Here is a 15,450-nt window from a genome sequence, read left to right as displayed (position 1 = left end):
GTGTTTAAGCGGAGCGCGATGCGGGCGGGGCGGGTCCTCCGGGCCGCCAGGGGGCGCTGTGGCGCTGTGCTAGGCGGGCGCTGTGGCGGTGCTGAGGCGGCGCTGAGGCGCTGCCATGGCGGCGCGCTGAGGGCTGCGGCGAGAGCATGGCGCAGCCGCCGCCGCCGTTCCCCGCTCGCCTCCCACCGCCCTTCCGCGCCTTCCCGCCGCCCTTCCCCGGCCCCTCCGTCCGCCCAGCGCCCTTCGCGGTAGGGCCGGTGGCACCCCCGCCTTTCTTCTTGCCGCCGCCGCCGAGTGCGGGTGAGGGGGGACCGCGCTTCCCGCCGGGCGTCCCCTACTTAGCGGCGGCCCCGCCGCGGGCAGCGGCCGAGGAGGAGGCGGTGCAGCGGCAGCAGGATGAGCTGTGGCTCTCGCAGTTCCTGGGCCGCCGCCGCACCGCTGCCCCGCCACCTCCGCCGCCCGCCGCCGCCAGCCCCAGCAGCGCCCGGGCCGTGGCGGTGGCGGCGCTGGCGCGGGTGGCCCGGGTGACCGCGCTCTGCCAGGCCCTGCGGCGCAGCGAGGAGCAGGGTGATGAGCCGGGCTGGGCCCGGGCGCGGGAGGAGGCGGAGGCGGCGCTGCGGGAGCTGCGGGAGGTCGTGCGGCCCCTGCGGGAGCCCGGCTATGGCGAGGCGCTGCGCAGGAAGGCCGAGAGGGCGAGGAAGAGGAGGCTGCGCCTGCAGCGGAGGAAGCTCGAAGCCAGGGCGGCCAAGGAGGAGGCGGCGGCCCGGGCCGCCGAGCGGGAGGCCAAGATCGACCAGTGGCGGGCTAAGTGCATCCAGGAGGTGGAGGAAAAGAACCGGGTATGGTCCCCAGTGCCTGGCCCTGCCTCTCGCCGGGGCTCCAGGGCAGCGCGGTGGGGCAGGGGTGACCTGCCGGTAGTGGGATCACGGCGGGCTGTGCATTTCCCACACCCAGCTTTGACCCCCCGCTTCAGCGGGTGCCGCTGAGGTGCTCCATGACTTCAGCATAGTGAGAGACGTGCTGTTTCCAAGGCCTGCAGCCCTTCTTGCTTTGAAGTCTTGGTGGGCATCTCGGTTTTGCCATCCTCATCTTCTAGGCCTTGACATGAAATTGGGGTTTAAGTTGTTTCTGAACTCCTGGAGGTTTTCCTCTGTGGTCCAAGTGTCGGCCTGTCCACACAGCTACCTTGTGGTGGTCAGTGCTGTTTCAGTATCCATCAGCCTTCCCTCCTGCTTTCATCCTTCTAAAGTTTGTGGTTTACAAGCTTTTTGATGTTATGGGGAAGTAAAACATCTCCAAAGCAAAAAATACCACCTCAAATTAGACTGGTTGAGAAGTGCAAACCTTTCTGTTTGGTTTTGGCTAAAGAATTCCCTTTCTGCTGATCTGGGCTGGGTTGGTCCAGAGCAGCTGCTGAGGTAGGGTTTGTGGTCAGACTGTAGCAGGTTAATGGTCTTAATTGCAGAACTGTGGAATCAGGATGGTTTCTGTTTATTGTAAAATATTTACCCTAAATTTCTGTGGTTAAAGGTTCTCAGGCTTTCATAATTCATAAATCATCTAGGAAGTGTTCAAAAGTGTGTGGATGTGGCACTTGAGGACATGGTTTAGTGGTGAACATGATGGTGATGCTGAGTTGACAGATGGACTTGATGATCTTTTCCTATCTTAACAATTCCATGATTCTGTGATTTAGCCCAAATTTATGAGTCCCACAGCATTTTTTTTCTGAAGTCTATGGTATTTTAGCCCTTTTTTCATAAAAAAGCAAGGCTAGATGGCTGGCTTGACTTGTTGCTGTTACTGTAAAGTCCCTCTGCTTTCCAGTGCTTTGCTAATCTCTGAAAATACCATTTGATTTGTGTCTTTGAGGGATATTTCACAGATCCCATGTGGTTTTTTCCTTCCTTTCCTAGGAACAAGAGCTGAAGGCTGCTGCTGACAGTGTCCTGTCTGAAGTCAGGAAGAAACAAGCAGACACAAAGAGGATGACGGACATCCTGCGCGGGCTGGAGAAGCTTCGGAAGCTGAGGAAAGAAGCTGCTGCCAGGAAAGGTTCATTGCAAGATTTATCTAAACTTTTCTAATTGCACACACAGGAAATAAGATGAGGGTGCCCTGTGCTGACTAGCAAGGCACAGTTTCACAAAGCTGTGTCTTCATTGTGATTTTAATTACAAGAATAGGTACAAAGTGCTGAATTCAGTGGTTGTGTTTGTATGTTTCCAAGCTCTTTCTGGAAGAACGATTATTCCAGTAAGAATTCCGTCTCTTAACAAGGTTAAATTTATATTCCTCTGAGATTTTCCCAGCTCTGCTCTCAAGTCTGGTATCAAACCTCCATTTGAATCTGAAAACTTAGAATCACTTCTCTTTCTGTTCAGGTGTTTGTCCACCTCCTTCAGCAGATGAAGCATTTGAAAATCAGGTGGAGAGTCTCAAAACGTTGCTGAAAACTCGCACAGAACTGTATGAAGCTGAGGAAAGAGCATTAAGGGTTATGCTGGAGGGAGAACAGGAGGAGGAAAGGAAAAGGGAAATGGAAAAGAAGCAGAAGAAGGAAAGGGAAAAACTACTACAGCAGAAACTGGAAATGGATTCTAAGCTGTTTGGGGATCCAGGTAAATTCTGCCTCCTGTTCTTAGCAGTGTTCTCCACATCATATCCCCATCTCACAGACATTGGAATTGAAATGCAGGCACATACCTAGTTGAGAAAGGAATCATCCACTGGAGTAATTTATGGTCTGAGAATGGGGGACAAACATAGTGCTGTTAACACCTGTGGTGTAAGAGGAACTGCTGAGCTCTTCAGCATGGACTGCAGCACATCTCAAGCTGGTTTCATGTTGTTTTGCAAGAAGAGGTTCTAGATTAAACTGAAGTGAGAATAAACAGAATGGATTGAAGATTTCCAGCACCATAGATGCTTTAGTCTGGTGCTTTGATAAGTGTGACTCAGGTAATCTGTAAAGATTCAGTGTCCATATGTTCCCCTTTTTTAGATGGTGGAGTCAGGAAGTTTTGCTAGGCTTGGCTTTCCTTTGACAGCTGTGGTACAGACCAGGAAACGTGTAACATACAAACAGTTCAGTTTCATATATTACCTAAGGACCTGATGTCAGATTACAGTTGGGCAGTAGCAAATGATTTTGCAAATTCTGGGCTTCTGAGACTCACTAGAATGGAAGGTTTTTCTGGATTATTGAACAATTTCTGTGTTTCTGTTTTACAGCTGAATTCCCCCTTGCCCATCTGCTGCAGCCTTTCAGAGACTACTACTTACAAGCTGAACATTCTGTAGCAGCTCTAATCCAGATCAGGTAAAACCAAAGAAAGGATTTTATCATCAGAGATGGCAAATACTGTTTTTTACAGTTGTAAATTCAGTGCCCCTTTTGGTTTGTCAGCTTCCAAAAATGGTTATGCAATGGATTGTTCTGTTTTTTTCAAGTTTCTTGCTTGAGTCATATCCAACAGATGCCCGTGTGAGGCAGAGAGCACTTCATGCATAACCATTCCATTTAACACCAGAACATCAAATTTTCACATTTGTCTTTTGAAAAACAAGCTTAAGAGTACAAGTATTGTGGGTTTTGTATCGATCAGTAATATCTGTGTGGGTGTATAATGAATCTTACACCAAATTAACCCCAGCTCTCCTCTCAAACAACGCTCTCTCTGTTAAAGGCATGAATGGGATCAGTACTTGGTGCCAGCTGACCACCCTGAAGGAAGCTGCATCCCTCCAGGATGGGTTCTCCCCAGTCTCCCCACCAGTGACACCTGGGCCACTGCTGTCAGATAATTTAGCAATAAATTATTTCCACGTTGGAGGATTGCTTCATTATTACTGCATGTAAATATGAGAGGGCCCAAAGAGGAAGTCTCGTCCTCTCTCTCGGCCACCAGGTACTGCAAAGTCTTTACTGGAACATCTTGAAACAAAGCTTAAGAATTGTTTTTGCTGATTGACTGTGCAGGGAGATAGCTGAGCAAGCCCCGAGCTGCCAGGCCTCTCGTGGTGTGGAATTACAATCCAGCTGCGAGTTCTTGTTAAATCTCAATCTTAATAAAGGAACATTGCTGATGGTGGTATTTGTGCCAGTATTAACATCATATTTTTAGTGGCTTTTATCTTTGTAAAGGATGATGAAAGCTTCAGAAAAGAAGAAATTTTTAAATAAAGAAGAGATCATTAGTAAACATGTTTTTCTTCTTAAATGAAGCATGTCAAGCATCACTGTCAAAATAGTTCCTGTATTTTTGGGTGTAGAGACAAACCTATTACAAGTTTAAACGAATTCTGAAGTACAAACAAGACAGGGTTTTTCAAGGTTGATTAAGGCAGCTGTTGACATTATACTTTTGTGGACTAAAGCTGATACCAAAACATGGAAAAAATTCCCATTTGTGGTGAAATAGGTCAGACACCATGTGAATAAATACAAATTTGATGAATAAGCCTGCTGGAAAAAACCCAATAAAATCTGCAGTCTAACATACTGTGTTTTGACTATATAGATATTTTTGTATATGTCTATAATATTTGATTAAAAACCACAGCTTTATTTTGTAAGTTGGGGTTTTTTTTGTACAGAACAAATAGAGAAAAATTTTTGGATTTTTGTTTAAAATGTTTTCATGCAAAGGAAGAGATTTGTGTGAGTACTTTGCATCAAATACAACTCCAGCAAGGAGAGAATTGTTGGGAGGAGGTTTGTGTGAAGGAAATCTTCCTCTTGCAAGGTGACAGAGGTGGCACCTGGTGTCAAAGCTTTCCATGTTCTGGACAGTTTGCTTGTAACTGTGGTGGGCCATGTGGATTTGGAGCCTTGCTGTTCTGCACAGATTGCTGTGGCAGCTTTCCAGAGCCTCAGTCCTTATTCTTGCTGGCCCCAGTGTGTGGGAATGGAGTTAATCTCTCCATGTTTGCCTCTTGGCGTCATAGCAGTGCGTAATTCACGTGTGTCATTGCCTGAATTCAGCACCTGGGCCTTAGGGGTAATGTCAGGAGTGTCCTGGCTGAACCTTTGCTCTGGTTTCTGTCAGCAAGAGACGTGAACTGCTGGTTCCTGACAGAACATGAGTGCAGAAGTTTGCAGTTCTTGCTCACCTGTAGCACCCCAACATACAGATTGCCATGAAGTTCTCTGCAGATGCTGTTCTGATTTGCTCTTCCCTTCATCCCCCCATCCCTAATGTCACTTCCAGCATCTCATTACTCCAGACCCAAGGCTGAGTCAGATCCTGGGGAGTCTTCCCTGATGAAAAGGCACAAGATCAAATATAAAAATAAAAACAACTGCACAAAACCAATACAAACCCCACACTTCCAGTTCAGGCAGCTTAGTGACCAGAGGATGCTCTGCTTAAACAATTAGGCTCCTTATCCCATCAGCATGTCTGATGGAACAGGCCAGCTGCTTAAGCTACGATTATCTTAAAGCTGTGCAAGTCAGCTGCTTGTCTGACACTGCAGGAATTTAAAGAGCTGAGCAGTAGATAAGGAGGCAGCAAAGCAGCAGCCCTGTTCTCCCTGCCCTGTGAGGAGAGAGCTCCATGAGTTCATCTGATGGTAAGGACTGCTTCCTATTGCTAATAAACATAGGGCTTGGAAATGCCAGGGGAGGATCCACCTTGGGGTGTGTTCTGTGTGTTTGCTCCTGCCTAATGACATCTGCATTGAAATGTTTCATAGCTTTAGTGAGGAAGTTGTTGAAGCCACAGATGGGGAGGAATGTTTAAAATCTCAACTTATAAAATACATGGACACATGGTATTAATTTAAAAAGTGTGTGTTCAGACTTCATTCCTATTTTTCTGAGTATAATATTTCCCACTGTTTTTAAATTTTAAAAACCTAGTGTAGCTCAGAAGAGAGATCTTGGCTGTGAGTTTCCAAGATTCATTTGTAACCTATTCCTCCCCTGGTCCTGGTGCAGTTTGGGTTTTCCTACTGTTTAGGCACATCCTTTTCCAGATGTGAACTGGTTCATGCACTGGCAGTGTCTTTGATGTGAAAGTGGGCAGGGCTCCTCTGGAGAACATGAGGTCAGAGCCCTTGTAGGAGTTCCCTTTTGGTGGGAGTTGGTGTTTATGACTGACCCTCTTTTATCCTTTTCTAGTAGCATTTTTGTTGTGATTGCTGCTGCCCCAAAGTACTTTTTGTTTTCTAAACTGTGGTTTTGGGAATTAACACTTGTGTGAGCCTCTCTTAAAGCACAGTACTTATGCAGTCAAGTACAGAGAGCTACAATACCATAATCTTCTCATATTTTCTTCATTGTGGCTTCAGACACACGCACTACCCATCACCATCCCTTAAAATTTGAACCTGAATGGAGCCATTCTGGGTGACAGATGCTGAGACACCACTTTCCTCAGCACCCTGGGATTTTGGGGAGAGCCAGCTTACAGCCCAAGCTGCAGGAAGGTCAGTCCCCCTGCCTGCAGGAGCTGCTCAGGGAGTAGCAGAAAGCTGAGGGAAGGTGGCTTTGCTTGCAGATGTTTTCAGGCATCACCTTAGTCAGTGCTGACGTGGATTGTCCCTCAGGCTGAGCCCTCTTAGGCTGAGCAGGTGGCCTGGCTCCACGTGGGGTCCCAGCACGTTGCTGTGCTGCGTGTTAGTGGCAGGACATGTGCAGGAGCACAAAGCTCCTTTGGGGCTCTGCTTCTGCAGGGGCATTAAAGGCTCCTGGCGTCAGCAGGCAAAGTGACAGCCCTGCTGTCATTCTGATATCACTGCCTGAGTGATGGTGTATGTTGTTTGTGTGTGTCACTTTCTCTGACCTGGAAGCTCTTTGCCAACACAGGAAACTTCCCTGAACCCCATCTCCCATTATAGACTCTTATTTTTGCTTTAAACAGGCAGTTCTCTCATCCTTGTGTATATTCTTCAGCATATTTACTTTTAGTGGAATGTTTATCCTTGTTGTCATAGAAGCTGTTTGTTTTTAAAGGAAAAAAATAATTGGGAAAAGCACTTAGGGATGTCACATACATATTTACTGTGTGACCTGAGGATGAATGCTGAGGACTTTGGGATGAGCAGGCAGTACCAGAACTGGTATGCTGGTACAGAACAGCATGCTGCCAGTACCAGAACTCAGTGGAAGACTGGCTACCAGCCCCTAACAGTTTATAATCTATAAAAGAAGTGATTTTACACACTGTCATCACTGGGAAGCTGAAAGCTCAAGGCTTCATGTAGCAAGTAATGGCTTTTTAGTAAATTGAGACATTTGTAGAGACCTGATGGAGACACTTGGAGTAATATTTTCCTGACAGCATTCCCAATTCACCAGCAGTTTTTCTCTTCCCTGCAATTCCTGATCTAAAACCGTCACCACACTTAAAATAAATGCATGGGTCCTAAAAGCTGATTTTTAAAATTTCTTGTTTGACATCCTCCTAGTTCCCAAGCTTGCCTGATGCACAGTCTCCTTGCCTGGCTCCCAGTAAGCGGTTCCCAAAGGAATGCCCTCACCCCAGCTCCCTTGGGATGCTCTGTGTGATGGCTCAGCAGCACGAGGCCATGTGCATGAGCTCTGTCACCACAGCTTGTGCAGACAGGGGAGACCTGCACGGTGTCCTCCTTGGCTGTGCTTTCTCCCTCTGCAACTGGAAAAAGTGCTCAGCCCATCCCCAGCTTGGGGAAGGGAGTGTGTAATGGCAACAGAGAGACAGGGAGAGACAGGAGGGATGGGAGAGATGGAGGAGAAAAATGCTCAGGATCTCTGCCAAAGGAAGCCATAAGCTTGGTCAAGTCCTTCTGGCTCAAGCTGAGAATAGCAAAGGTTAGTTCAGACAAAGCTTCCTGGTGTCAGTAAATAAGATTTTGCCAATCTTTTTTTACCCAACTGGCGCTTGAAACAGCTCATCATTCTTTCCTTCCAGCCAGCTTAAGAGATGTTCTTACAGTTTCTGTTTTCCTTCCTCCAGCAGCAAGAAATCAGGCAGCAGCAATGAACTACCTGGATGAAGTTCCCTTCCGGACAGCCATGAGCCTCAGTGGAGACTCAGAGGGAGAAATCCCTTTAGTCACTGCCCCGGACATTGAGCTCCCTGACTGCACCGACATCCTCATGAGCACCATGGTGAGTCCACACCCAGCCACTGCTGGGGGATGCTGCAAGGAAATCAGCAGTGCTCCCATGAAAGAAGGGAAAGCTAACTGTTCTCCTCACTGGCTGGTTTGCAGCAATATTGGGAGGAGGTGAGGATGATTTGTGGTGTGTGGCAGTGATGATGGGTTTGGTTTGGGGTTGCTTTCTAAAAATCCTTTCATAAGAAAGAAGGTTAGGTTTTTCTGGGATAGGAGGACAAACTTCAGGCTCTGCTCTGGGGTTGTTTCCTCCTTTGGAGTTATTACTGTCTCATTTATTAATGATATTTATTAAATTTTTACCAATAAATCTACCAGCTATAATCAGTCAATACTACCTGTGCCAGAAGCATATAGATAGAGTTTATATACATATATATATATATATATATCCCGTGTTTCTCCCTATTTAGTGATGATTTGATGCTCCCCTCTGAGGCCAAACCATTGTGCTGCTGGTCCAGGCTGATCCTTATGGAGGGACGTGAGGGTATTTTCCTTGGGGAGGCTGATTTGGGTCCACGGCTGACCCAAGTGGCAAGAACAGTAAAAACAGCATTCCTGGGCTGTGAATGTACTTGCCTGCCTGTCAGGAGGAGACCTTGTTTGGAGAGCTCTGGGACGGGCAGGGCTTGTTTGTTCCAGGAAAACCCTCAGATTTCAGTCACAAACACACTTATATTTTAAGCTGAACTATGTGGAAATGACAACTCTGTTTGGGGAGCAGCCGAGACCCTGGCGCCACTAGATAATGCCATGGCTGCTTCTGCTTCTGCCTGAGGTGGCATCTGCCCTCTTGGTGGCTTCTGAGCCCCTGAAGTGGCTCTGCCAAGCGCTGCTAATGAGGGTCACAAACAAACTCTGCCACCATTCTGGGGGCAGCCTGTGGCTGGTTGTGGTGCCTCTCTGCAGCTGCCTAAAATTGGGATGTCTGCACACTCCTGCCTTCCACAGTGACACAAACACCTCCAAGCATAAAATACTTTTCCAAAGAATTGTAGGTGCAACTCACATAGTAATGACTTCATAGATAAGACTTTTTTCAAATACAAATTTGGGGATTCCCTTCAGAGATGTGGCTGGCACTGCCCAATCCTACAGCCAGCCCTAATGCTCAGGGAAATAGGAGCTGATAGGGGAAGACTGCAGCCCTTAAGATGCCTCGTGGAGTGCATGGTGTGCTCCATGCCATCTGGTCTGCTTTCACATGTCCTCACCAGCTGCCTCTCGCTCTCCTGCAGCACGACTTCTCGCTGGAAAGGAAGGTGCTGTACTGGGTGGAGGTGGCCTCTCAGCAGCACACCTCCCGCCATCGAGTCACCTCCGAAGTTGTCCCCACGGCTCCTCCGTGCTGGCTCCTGCTGGTGGACCCCGCCGACAGCTACGGGGGGCGGGGTCGGGACGGGGCGGTGCGGCGCTCCATCAGCCTGAGCGCTGCCGACAGCTCCTACGGGCACGCCCGGGGCAGGGCCGCCCTGTCCGACACCGAGAGCGACACCTGGCACTCAGACGAGGGGGAGTACTCGGATGATGAGTACTCCTCCACCTCTTGGGAGGAGAATGACAAGGACGAGTCACACCTCTCCAGGAGGAGAAGCTCTGCAAGAAGTGTGTCTTCACGGCCTGGCTTTTACCAGACCCGACCAAAGACATCGCCCGGCTTGCTGGAGCCCTCGCCAGAGAACAATGTCCACAGCCCGGCCAGCCCAGACCCCAGCAAGCAGAGAAGATCCATGGTGATATTTAACAACATGAAGAACGAGCTGGAAGCCGCCAGGAGGAAGCTGGCTGCTTTGGTGCATCCTTTGAACAGAGCTGCCACCGGCAACAGGGGGATCCTGGTGCCACGGCTGCTGCCCCAGTGCCCCGGCACCAACGGCAGCGTCAAGTACAGGCCAGATCCAGACGTGTCCCAGCAGGGCACTGCTGTGCCAGCTCCTCCAGACACAGCCTCACCAATCCCTCCCATCAAGCAGCACAAGCCCACGGTACCGGTGAGAAGCTTCCTTTGGTGGCCCTTTGTTCATCACTGGGACAGGAGGGAGGGCATCAAATTGGTCGCATTTGGTGGGGGCTGGCCAGCAAAAAGGAAGGAAAATGAGGCTTTGGAAACACTGGACCCATGAGGAATTGCTGAAGTTTTCACAAGAAGTGAAGAAAGGGTTTGATTTTGTTGCTGAGGTTGAAAGAAGCTTTCAGGGTGCACTTTTACTTTTACTCCTAAACATCTGTGTTTTTCTGAAGTGAGGTCTAATCTGATTTTCAATTGAAACACTAAGAAAAGAGTGAAATATGGAGAGGTTGTCCTCTTCTTGCTACATTATCCCATTCTAACAGATATAAGCAGGGTTTATAGGGAAATGTCCCCTTACAGTCATTATGTCTTTTCTAGGAAACTTTGGACTTCCTACTAGAACTACAGATCATTTAGTGATAAGAGACAGTGATGTGAAAGGATGGAGTAAGTAGTACTCTGTCAGCTTAAATCTGAGTTCCACCCTGCTTTTAAGAAATTGAATCTAATCCAGCTGCTTGAGAGGTGTAGGAGATGAATTACTGAAAACCTGCAATAAAACCATCAGACACTTGAATGACCAGGTTATTTATATGCAGCTGCATTTGACATGGAGTAATTAAGGAGAGATTAAATGTCCATGTGTATTTGTACAACACCCACACTGAGCACTCTTCTGTATCTGTAGCTGACCCTGGATTTAATTAATCCAGTGCGCAGTCTTATTTGATGTTCCTTGTATGGGAATTTTCTGGAGAGAGCAAGGTAACCACCAGCATTCAGAAGCATTTCCCCAGCCGGGGTTGTTTCACCTCATTCCATCACCTGGAGCAATAACACCATCTGTTTTTTTTCCTTGCAGTCCCTCAGCCCCTACACTTGCCTCCCCCCTGCCTCCACGCCTGGACGACCTCTGAGCTGCCACAGATCCCAGCCAGATTCCACGGCTGACCTGCTCTCTGCCCTGAGCCAAGAGGAGAGAGACCTCATCGAGCCCGTCATAGCCCTGGGCTACCCCACCCAGAAAGCCATCCTCACCCTCCAGAAGACAGGAAGGCAAAGCTTAAGTCAGGTTGGTGGAGCTGGTACAACACTGTGAGAAACTTTTGGTAAAGCAAGGAAAGCTTGATTTTCATGGAGAAAGGCATGGCTGTCTTCTTTGGGGTAGATTTTTGACGACCTTGCCTTTCCACTTTGGTGTTGGACCACAGCTGACAGGATTTTCCATGAGATTCCACTTTTGCTGTAATAAAATAGCAATGAGCCGCCCTCAGCTTTTCAGCGCATAATCATGGCTGGCTTTGTTATCTGTTCAATCTGTTGTGTGAAGCATCATGTCCTTTTGAGGTACAAATTTTGCCCCCATATATGGAAACTTTTTGCACATCATTTTTCCTAGCTGTTGGATTCGTGTGATTATTGCCATGGCTCATCCTGTCAGAGTGGGACTGCAGGAATACCTTGGAGATTTGGTTGGGCTCTCTCCAAAACACAACTTCCCTGTGCTGGAGCAAGCACGGAATCCATGCAAACATTGCAGCAGAGTCCCAGAGCTCTTTTCCCAAGGAACCCTCTAGAATAACCTGAAATTTATTGAAACATAACATGCAGCCTCTTCCTACCCCTGGTATGTGAGTACATCTCTGCCTGCTGTGCTGCATCCCCATTCCCAATGTCTCTGTCCAGATGAATGTCAGAAAGGTCCAGGTGGGCTCAGAGCCTCTGTGACATGAGGGGAGCTGCTGACTCTGACTCCCTTGGCAAACTTGGGGCTGGACTTGCCCACCCCAGCAGAGGATTTTAGGGCTAAATTATCCAAGTAGTTCTTGCAAAGAGAGAAGGGTCTTAATTACAGCTGAGCAAGAGGAATTTCCATGGAGCTGTCAGGCCAAGGAGCAGGAGCAGATCCTGGCAGGGCATGAGCAGGCAGAGCACCAAGCAGCCACTGCTGGCTGCCAGTCTCTTTCCCATTCCCCTGGGAGCTGCCTGGGCCAGCCTGGTCAGAGCTGCTCTGTGACTGAGTCATCCTGCAGCTTCCAGCTCCCTCCCTACTCAGCCCAGCTCCCCAGGGCTCCCTGGAGTTTCAGGTGAGCTGAGGTGGGAAGGGAAGCTTTGTGTCTTCAATCCATAGAGGTTTCATCTAGGACAGAGAGATGGGCAGAGCCCAGCCCATGTTGTTTCACAGAGCCATGCGAGGGTGTCTTGTAGCAGCTGCTGGCTTCAAAATGAAGAAACAGTGCATCTTATTAAGGGTGGAAATGGGTACAGCCTGCTCCCTTCTGTATAAACACCAGGACTCCCACTCCCTTGGAGAAGAGATTACTGCACCAAAAGACAAGGTCTGCCTTCTATCCCATGCCTTCTTCACCAGCAGTTCCTGTCTTTCCCATTTATGCCCAGTGCAGCCAAGATAAAGCCTGACCTGTCATGCATTTTTTACAAGTACCAAATGACCAAATTAGTCTAAATCTTCCTGGAAAATATGTTCTAGTTGAAGTCAAAAAGAAGACCTGTGCTCTTTATTGCTTGCTGGTGATGCCTGAGGTTCTGATGTGTGACAATGACTACTTCAACTGTGAGGATTGATGGAAGTACCAGATGGTATCCAAAAATTGCTCAACTTCCTTGCAGTGTCAAGAGAAACTGGCAGAGCCCACCCTGGTAGAGAAGGCAAGGCCTTCTGCTGCCTTCTTTAGATGCAATGCTTTCCTAATTTTGGTGGAAGAATTTCTCTGAAAGGCTCAGGTAGGATTAGCTGCCCCAGCATGCCAGAGGTTCGTCATGTAGGATGTCATGGCCAAAAAGGCACCATTCCATTTTGATCAATGATCATTGATCAATTCAAAATGCATCGTTGGTCCATGGAGCCCTCAATGTACATGTGAGCTGAGACATGACAAAGGCTGCAGCTGGTCACTGTTAAAAAAAATCTTATTGTTTAGTCTTGAGGATACATATATATAATATTTTTAGTGATAAAAATCATTGAGTTGACAAAGGCACTGATTTCATGCTGGGCTTGACCAGGCTGCCAGGACTGTCTGTGTTGTGCTGTGGGTGAGTGGCTGTGCTGCCACAACAGGGGAAGAAAATGCAGCAATGATCTGGGGTTGTCATTAGCCTGGTAACAAGGGAAATAACATGAGGTGAGGAATGCCAGTGACCAGTGCCTGTCTCCTTTCTGAGTTACTGGGCTCCTTAAGGCTGACACTTCTGAAAATCCCTACCCAACTATTCAGCCAAAGTAGATCAACTCAATGTTTGAGAGATTTTTTTGTCTTTTTCCTATGTTTTATGGCCTTTCACTGAGTCCTTCTCCTTGTCTCTGGCAGTGCTGGGAAAGGTGGAGGTCTGTGTGCTGGTGAATCTGGGGAGAAATGAATCAGCTTGTCCTTGAATGAAGACTCTTTGGAGAGACCTGTGGGATGTTTTTATTCCCCCTGCTATTGTATAGCTCATTTATTATTGCCTGTCCCATATGTTTTTGGACAGTGAGTGATTCTCGCAGTATTTAAAAGATGCTGCTGGGAATTGTGCTGTCAGCACTCCAAGAACAACGAGGAAAGCCAAAAATAACTGTTTACTTTCAGTAATGACAGCACACAGGTCTCCCCTGGGTGGGCTCTGCACCCTGGAGCAAACCCACGGGTGCCTGAACCCCAGCACATCAAAGGGATGCGGGCTCAGCTGAGCAAAGTCATCCCACCGGGACAGGCCCTGCCTCGCCCTGGAGGCCATCGCTCTGCATCTCGAGTGTTCACATGTTTGGTTTCCTCTCTGTTCCCATTCCCACCCTGGGAGGGTCAAGGGGAACCAAGATGTTGTCTCCTACTGGAAATCCTGCAGACAGACAGACAGACCACCCTGGCTGAGCATTAGATGGGAACTGGCAAGATGGTGGTGGCTGATGTGCCCCCATGGTGTGTCCCTGGGAGGTGGCAGGGGGGCTCCTGACTGGCCTTGCTCCCCATGCCTGCAAGGCTGGATTAACCTGTCTGTCTTCCTCTGCAGTTCCTGAGCTACCTGGGTGCCTGTGATCGGCTGCTGAAGCAGGGCTATGAGGAAGGGCAGGTGGAGGAAGCCATGGAAATGTTCCAGTACTCAGAGAAAAAGGTCAGAATGGGATGGCACAGCCCAGCCCTTTGTGCTGTGTCCTCCAGGCTCTCCTTTTCAGTGGGCTGCACACTTCCCTCTGCATCCACCGGCCCTCCTGCAGCCTCATGGAGGGACAGACCTCTAGGGCAGTGTCACCATGAGGACCCCTGGGGGAGGACACCTGCTCCTTCACTGTCCTCTGCCCTTCTTCTCACCCTGTTGTGTGGAATGATGCTCACTCAGCCTTTGCCTGGGAATGCTGTCCTGAGCCCACCAGCACTCACTCTATCTCAAGCCCTGCCAGCTCTCCCTTCTAGCCTCAGGGAGGAGAACCATGGAGAACTGGGCATTTGTCTCCATCATCAGTCTCCCTCTGGGGGTAATGGAGAGCCTGGGAAGGCAGAACTGCATGAAATCCAGGCTGGCAGTGTTTGCCAGGATGCCGATGCCTGTAGGATTGCCGTGTCACCGCTCCTTAGGGCAGTGGCAGTGGGAGGGCACCTGGGTCTGAGTGTCAGGGAAGGGTTTATTTATTAAGGACACAGCTCTGGGTGATGTTGTGGTGCTGGGGCCCAGCCTGACCAAAGAGGGGGAGCAGGACAAATGAATTCCAGTTGTGCTCACTGCCATTCCCTGCTCTCTTCATAGTGCAGGCAAACACTGCATGGAATTGATATAAACATTATAGGGAATAGTGAAGCTAGAGACTGGCTTTATTAAATATTTCTTATTTAAGAAATTTCAATGCTACCAGGGATATGTGTGCCCTCAATCTGCTGTCACAGTGATACAACTCAGATCTTCTGAGTGCAGCCTTGTCTCACAGCACTGCTTTTTCTGCAACTACCCAATATATCCATCCATGATAGCATCATTCTTCTCTCCTCCTTCTTCCTCCAGGCAGCTGAATTCTTGCATCTGTTGGCTCAGTTTAATGATATGGGCTTCCAGCAAAATGAAATCAAAGAAGTTCTTTTGCTTTGTGGGAATCAGAGGGAGAGGGCGCTGGAAGAGCTTGTGATGAAAACGCACTGAGCAGCATCCTGGAGCAGTCACAGCTTCCCCTCTCCACACCAGACCAGAAGGACTCAGGTGATTGTGCTGCTCCATCCCCACCCCTGGAGGCACCAGACACACAACTTCAAAGCTCTGCCTTGGAGTCTCATTTTATGGACATCGATCATAAGAGTGTTTGTCATGCAGGCACTGACTGCATAGCAGGAATGTTTATCTCC

General features: G+C 48.7%; 2 protein-coding genes across 3 annotated transcripts; both read left to right on the top strand.

Moving 5' to 3' along the window:
- The first annotated feature begins 78 nt into the window (after positions 1-78).
- On the top strand, positions 79-4,504 carry PDCD7 (programmed cell death 7). The gene is made up of 5 exons (XM_005483538.4): positions 79-839; positions 1,917-2,055; positions 2,385-2,621; positions 3,235-3,322; positions 3,690-4,504. Exons 1-5 carry the CDS (start codon positions 147-149, stop codon positions 3,805-3,807), a joined length of 1,275 nt encoding a protein of 424 aa, XP_005483595.2. The 5' UTR covers positions 79-146; the 3' UTR covers positions 3,808-4,504.
- Positions 3,773-15,250, top strand: UBAP1L (ubiquitin associated protein 1 like). 2 transcript variants are annotated; one of them, XM_005483478.4, is made up of 6 exons: positions 3,773-3,911; positions 7,944-8,098; positions 9,348-10,100; positions 10,983-11,192; positions 14,132-14,233; positions 15,116-15,250. In XM_005483478.4, the coding sequence occupies exons 2-6, from the start codon at positions 7,967-7,969 to the stop codon at positions 15,248-15,250; spliced, it is 1,332 nt and encodes a 443-aa protein (XP_005483535.2). In that variant the 5' UTR covers positions 3,773-3,911; positions 7,944-7,966. The 2 variants fall into 2 exon arrangements, with proteins under 2 accessions (XP_005483535.2, XP_026647072.2); XM_026791271.2 differs by having other exon boundaries at positions 3,778-3,911; positions 7,947-8,098.
- The last annotated feature ends 200 nt before the right edge of the window (positions 15,251-15,450 follow it).

Source organism: Zonotrichia albicollis, chromosome 11 (genome assembly GCF_047830755.1).
Source record: "Zonotrichia albicollis isolate bZonAlb1 chromosome 11, bZonAlb1.hap1, whole genome shotgun sequence".
In the NCBI taxonomy this organism is placed as follows: domain Eukaryota; kingdom Metazoa; phylum Chordata; class Aves; order Passeriformes; family Passerellidae; genus Zonotrichia; species Zonotrichia albicollis.
The sequence above is the reverse complement of the archived record's forward strand: the minus strand, read 5'-3'. Positions and strand labels throughout refer to the sequence as shown.

What these genes read in the sequence shown, in the direction of transcription:
- PDCD7 (XM_005483538.4), top strand. Translation starts at nt 147, where the DNA reads ATGGCGCAGCCGCCGCCGCCGTTCCCCGCTCGCCTCCCACCGCCCTTC. An exon ending in AGGTGGAGGAAAAGAACCGG is followed by an intron (nt 840 to 1,916) that starts GTATGGTCCCCA and finishes TTCCTTTCCTAG; the next exon opens with GAACAAGAGCTGAAGGCTGC. An exon ending in AGAAGCTGCTGCCAGGAAAG is followed by an intron (nt 2,056 to 2,384) that starts GTTCATTGCAAG and finishes CTTTCTGTTCAG; the next exon opens with GTGTTTGTCCACCTCCTTCA.
- UBAP1L (XM_005483478.4), top strand. Translation starts at nt 7,967, where the DNA reads ATGAACTACCTGGATGAAGTTCCCTTCCGGACAGCCATGAGCCTCAGT. An exon ending in GAAGGCAAAGCTTAAGTCAG is followed by an intron (nt 11,193 to 14,131) that starts GTTGGTGGAGCT and finishes CTTCCTCTGCAG; the next exon opens with TTCCTGAGCTACCTGGGTGC. An exon ending in TCCAGTACTCAGAGAAAAAG is followed by an intron (nt 14,234 to 15,115) that starts GTCAGAATGGGA and finishes TTCTTCCTCCAG; the next exon opens with GCAGCTGAATTCTTGCATCT.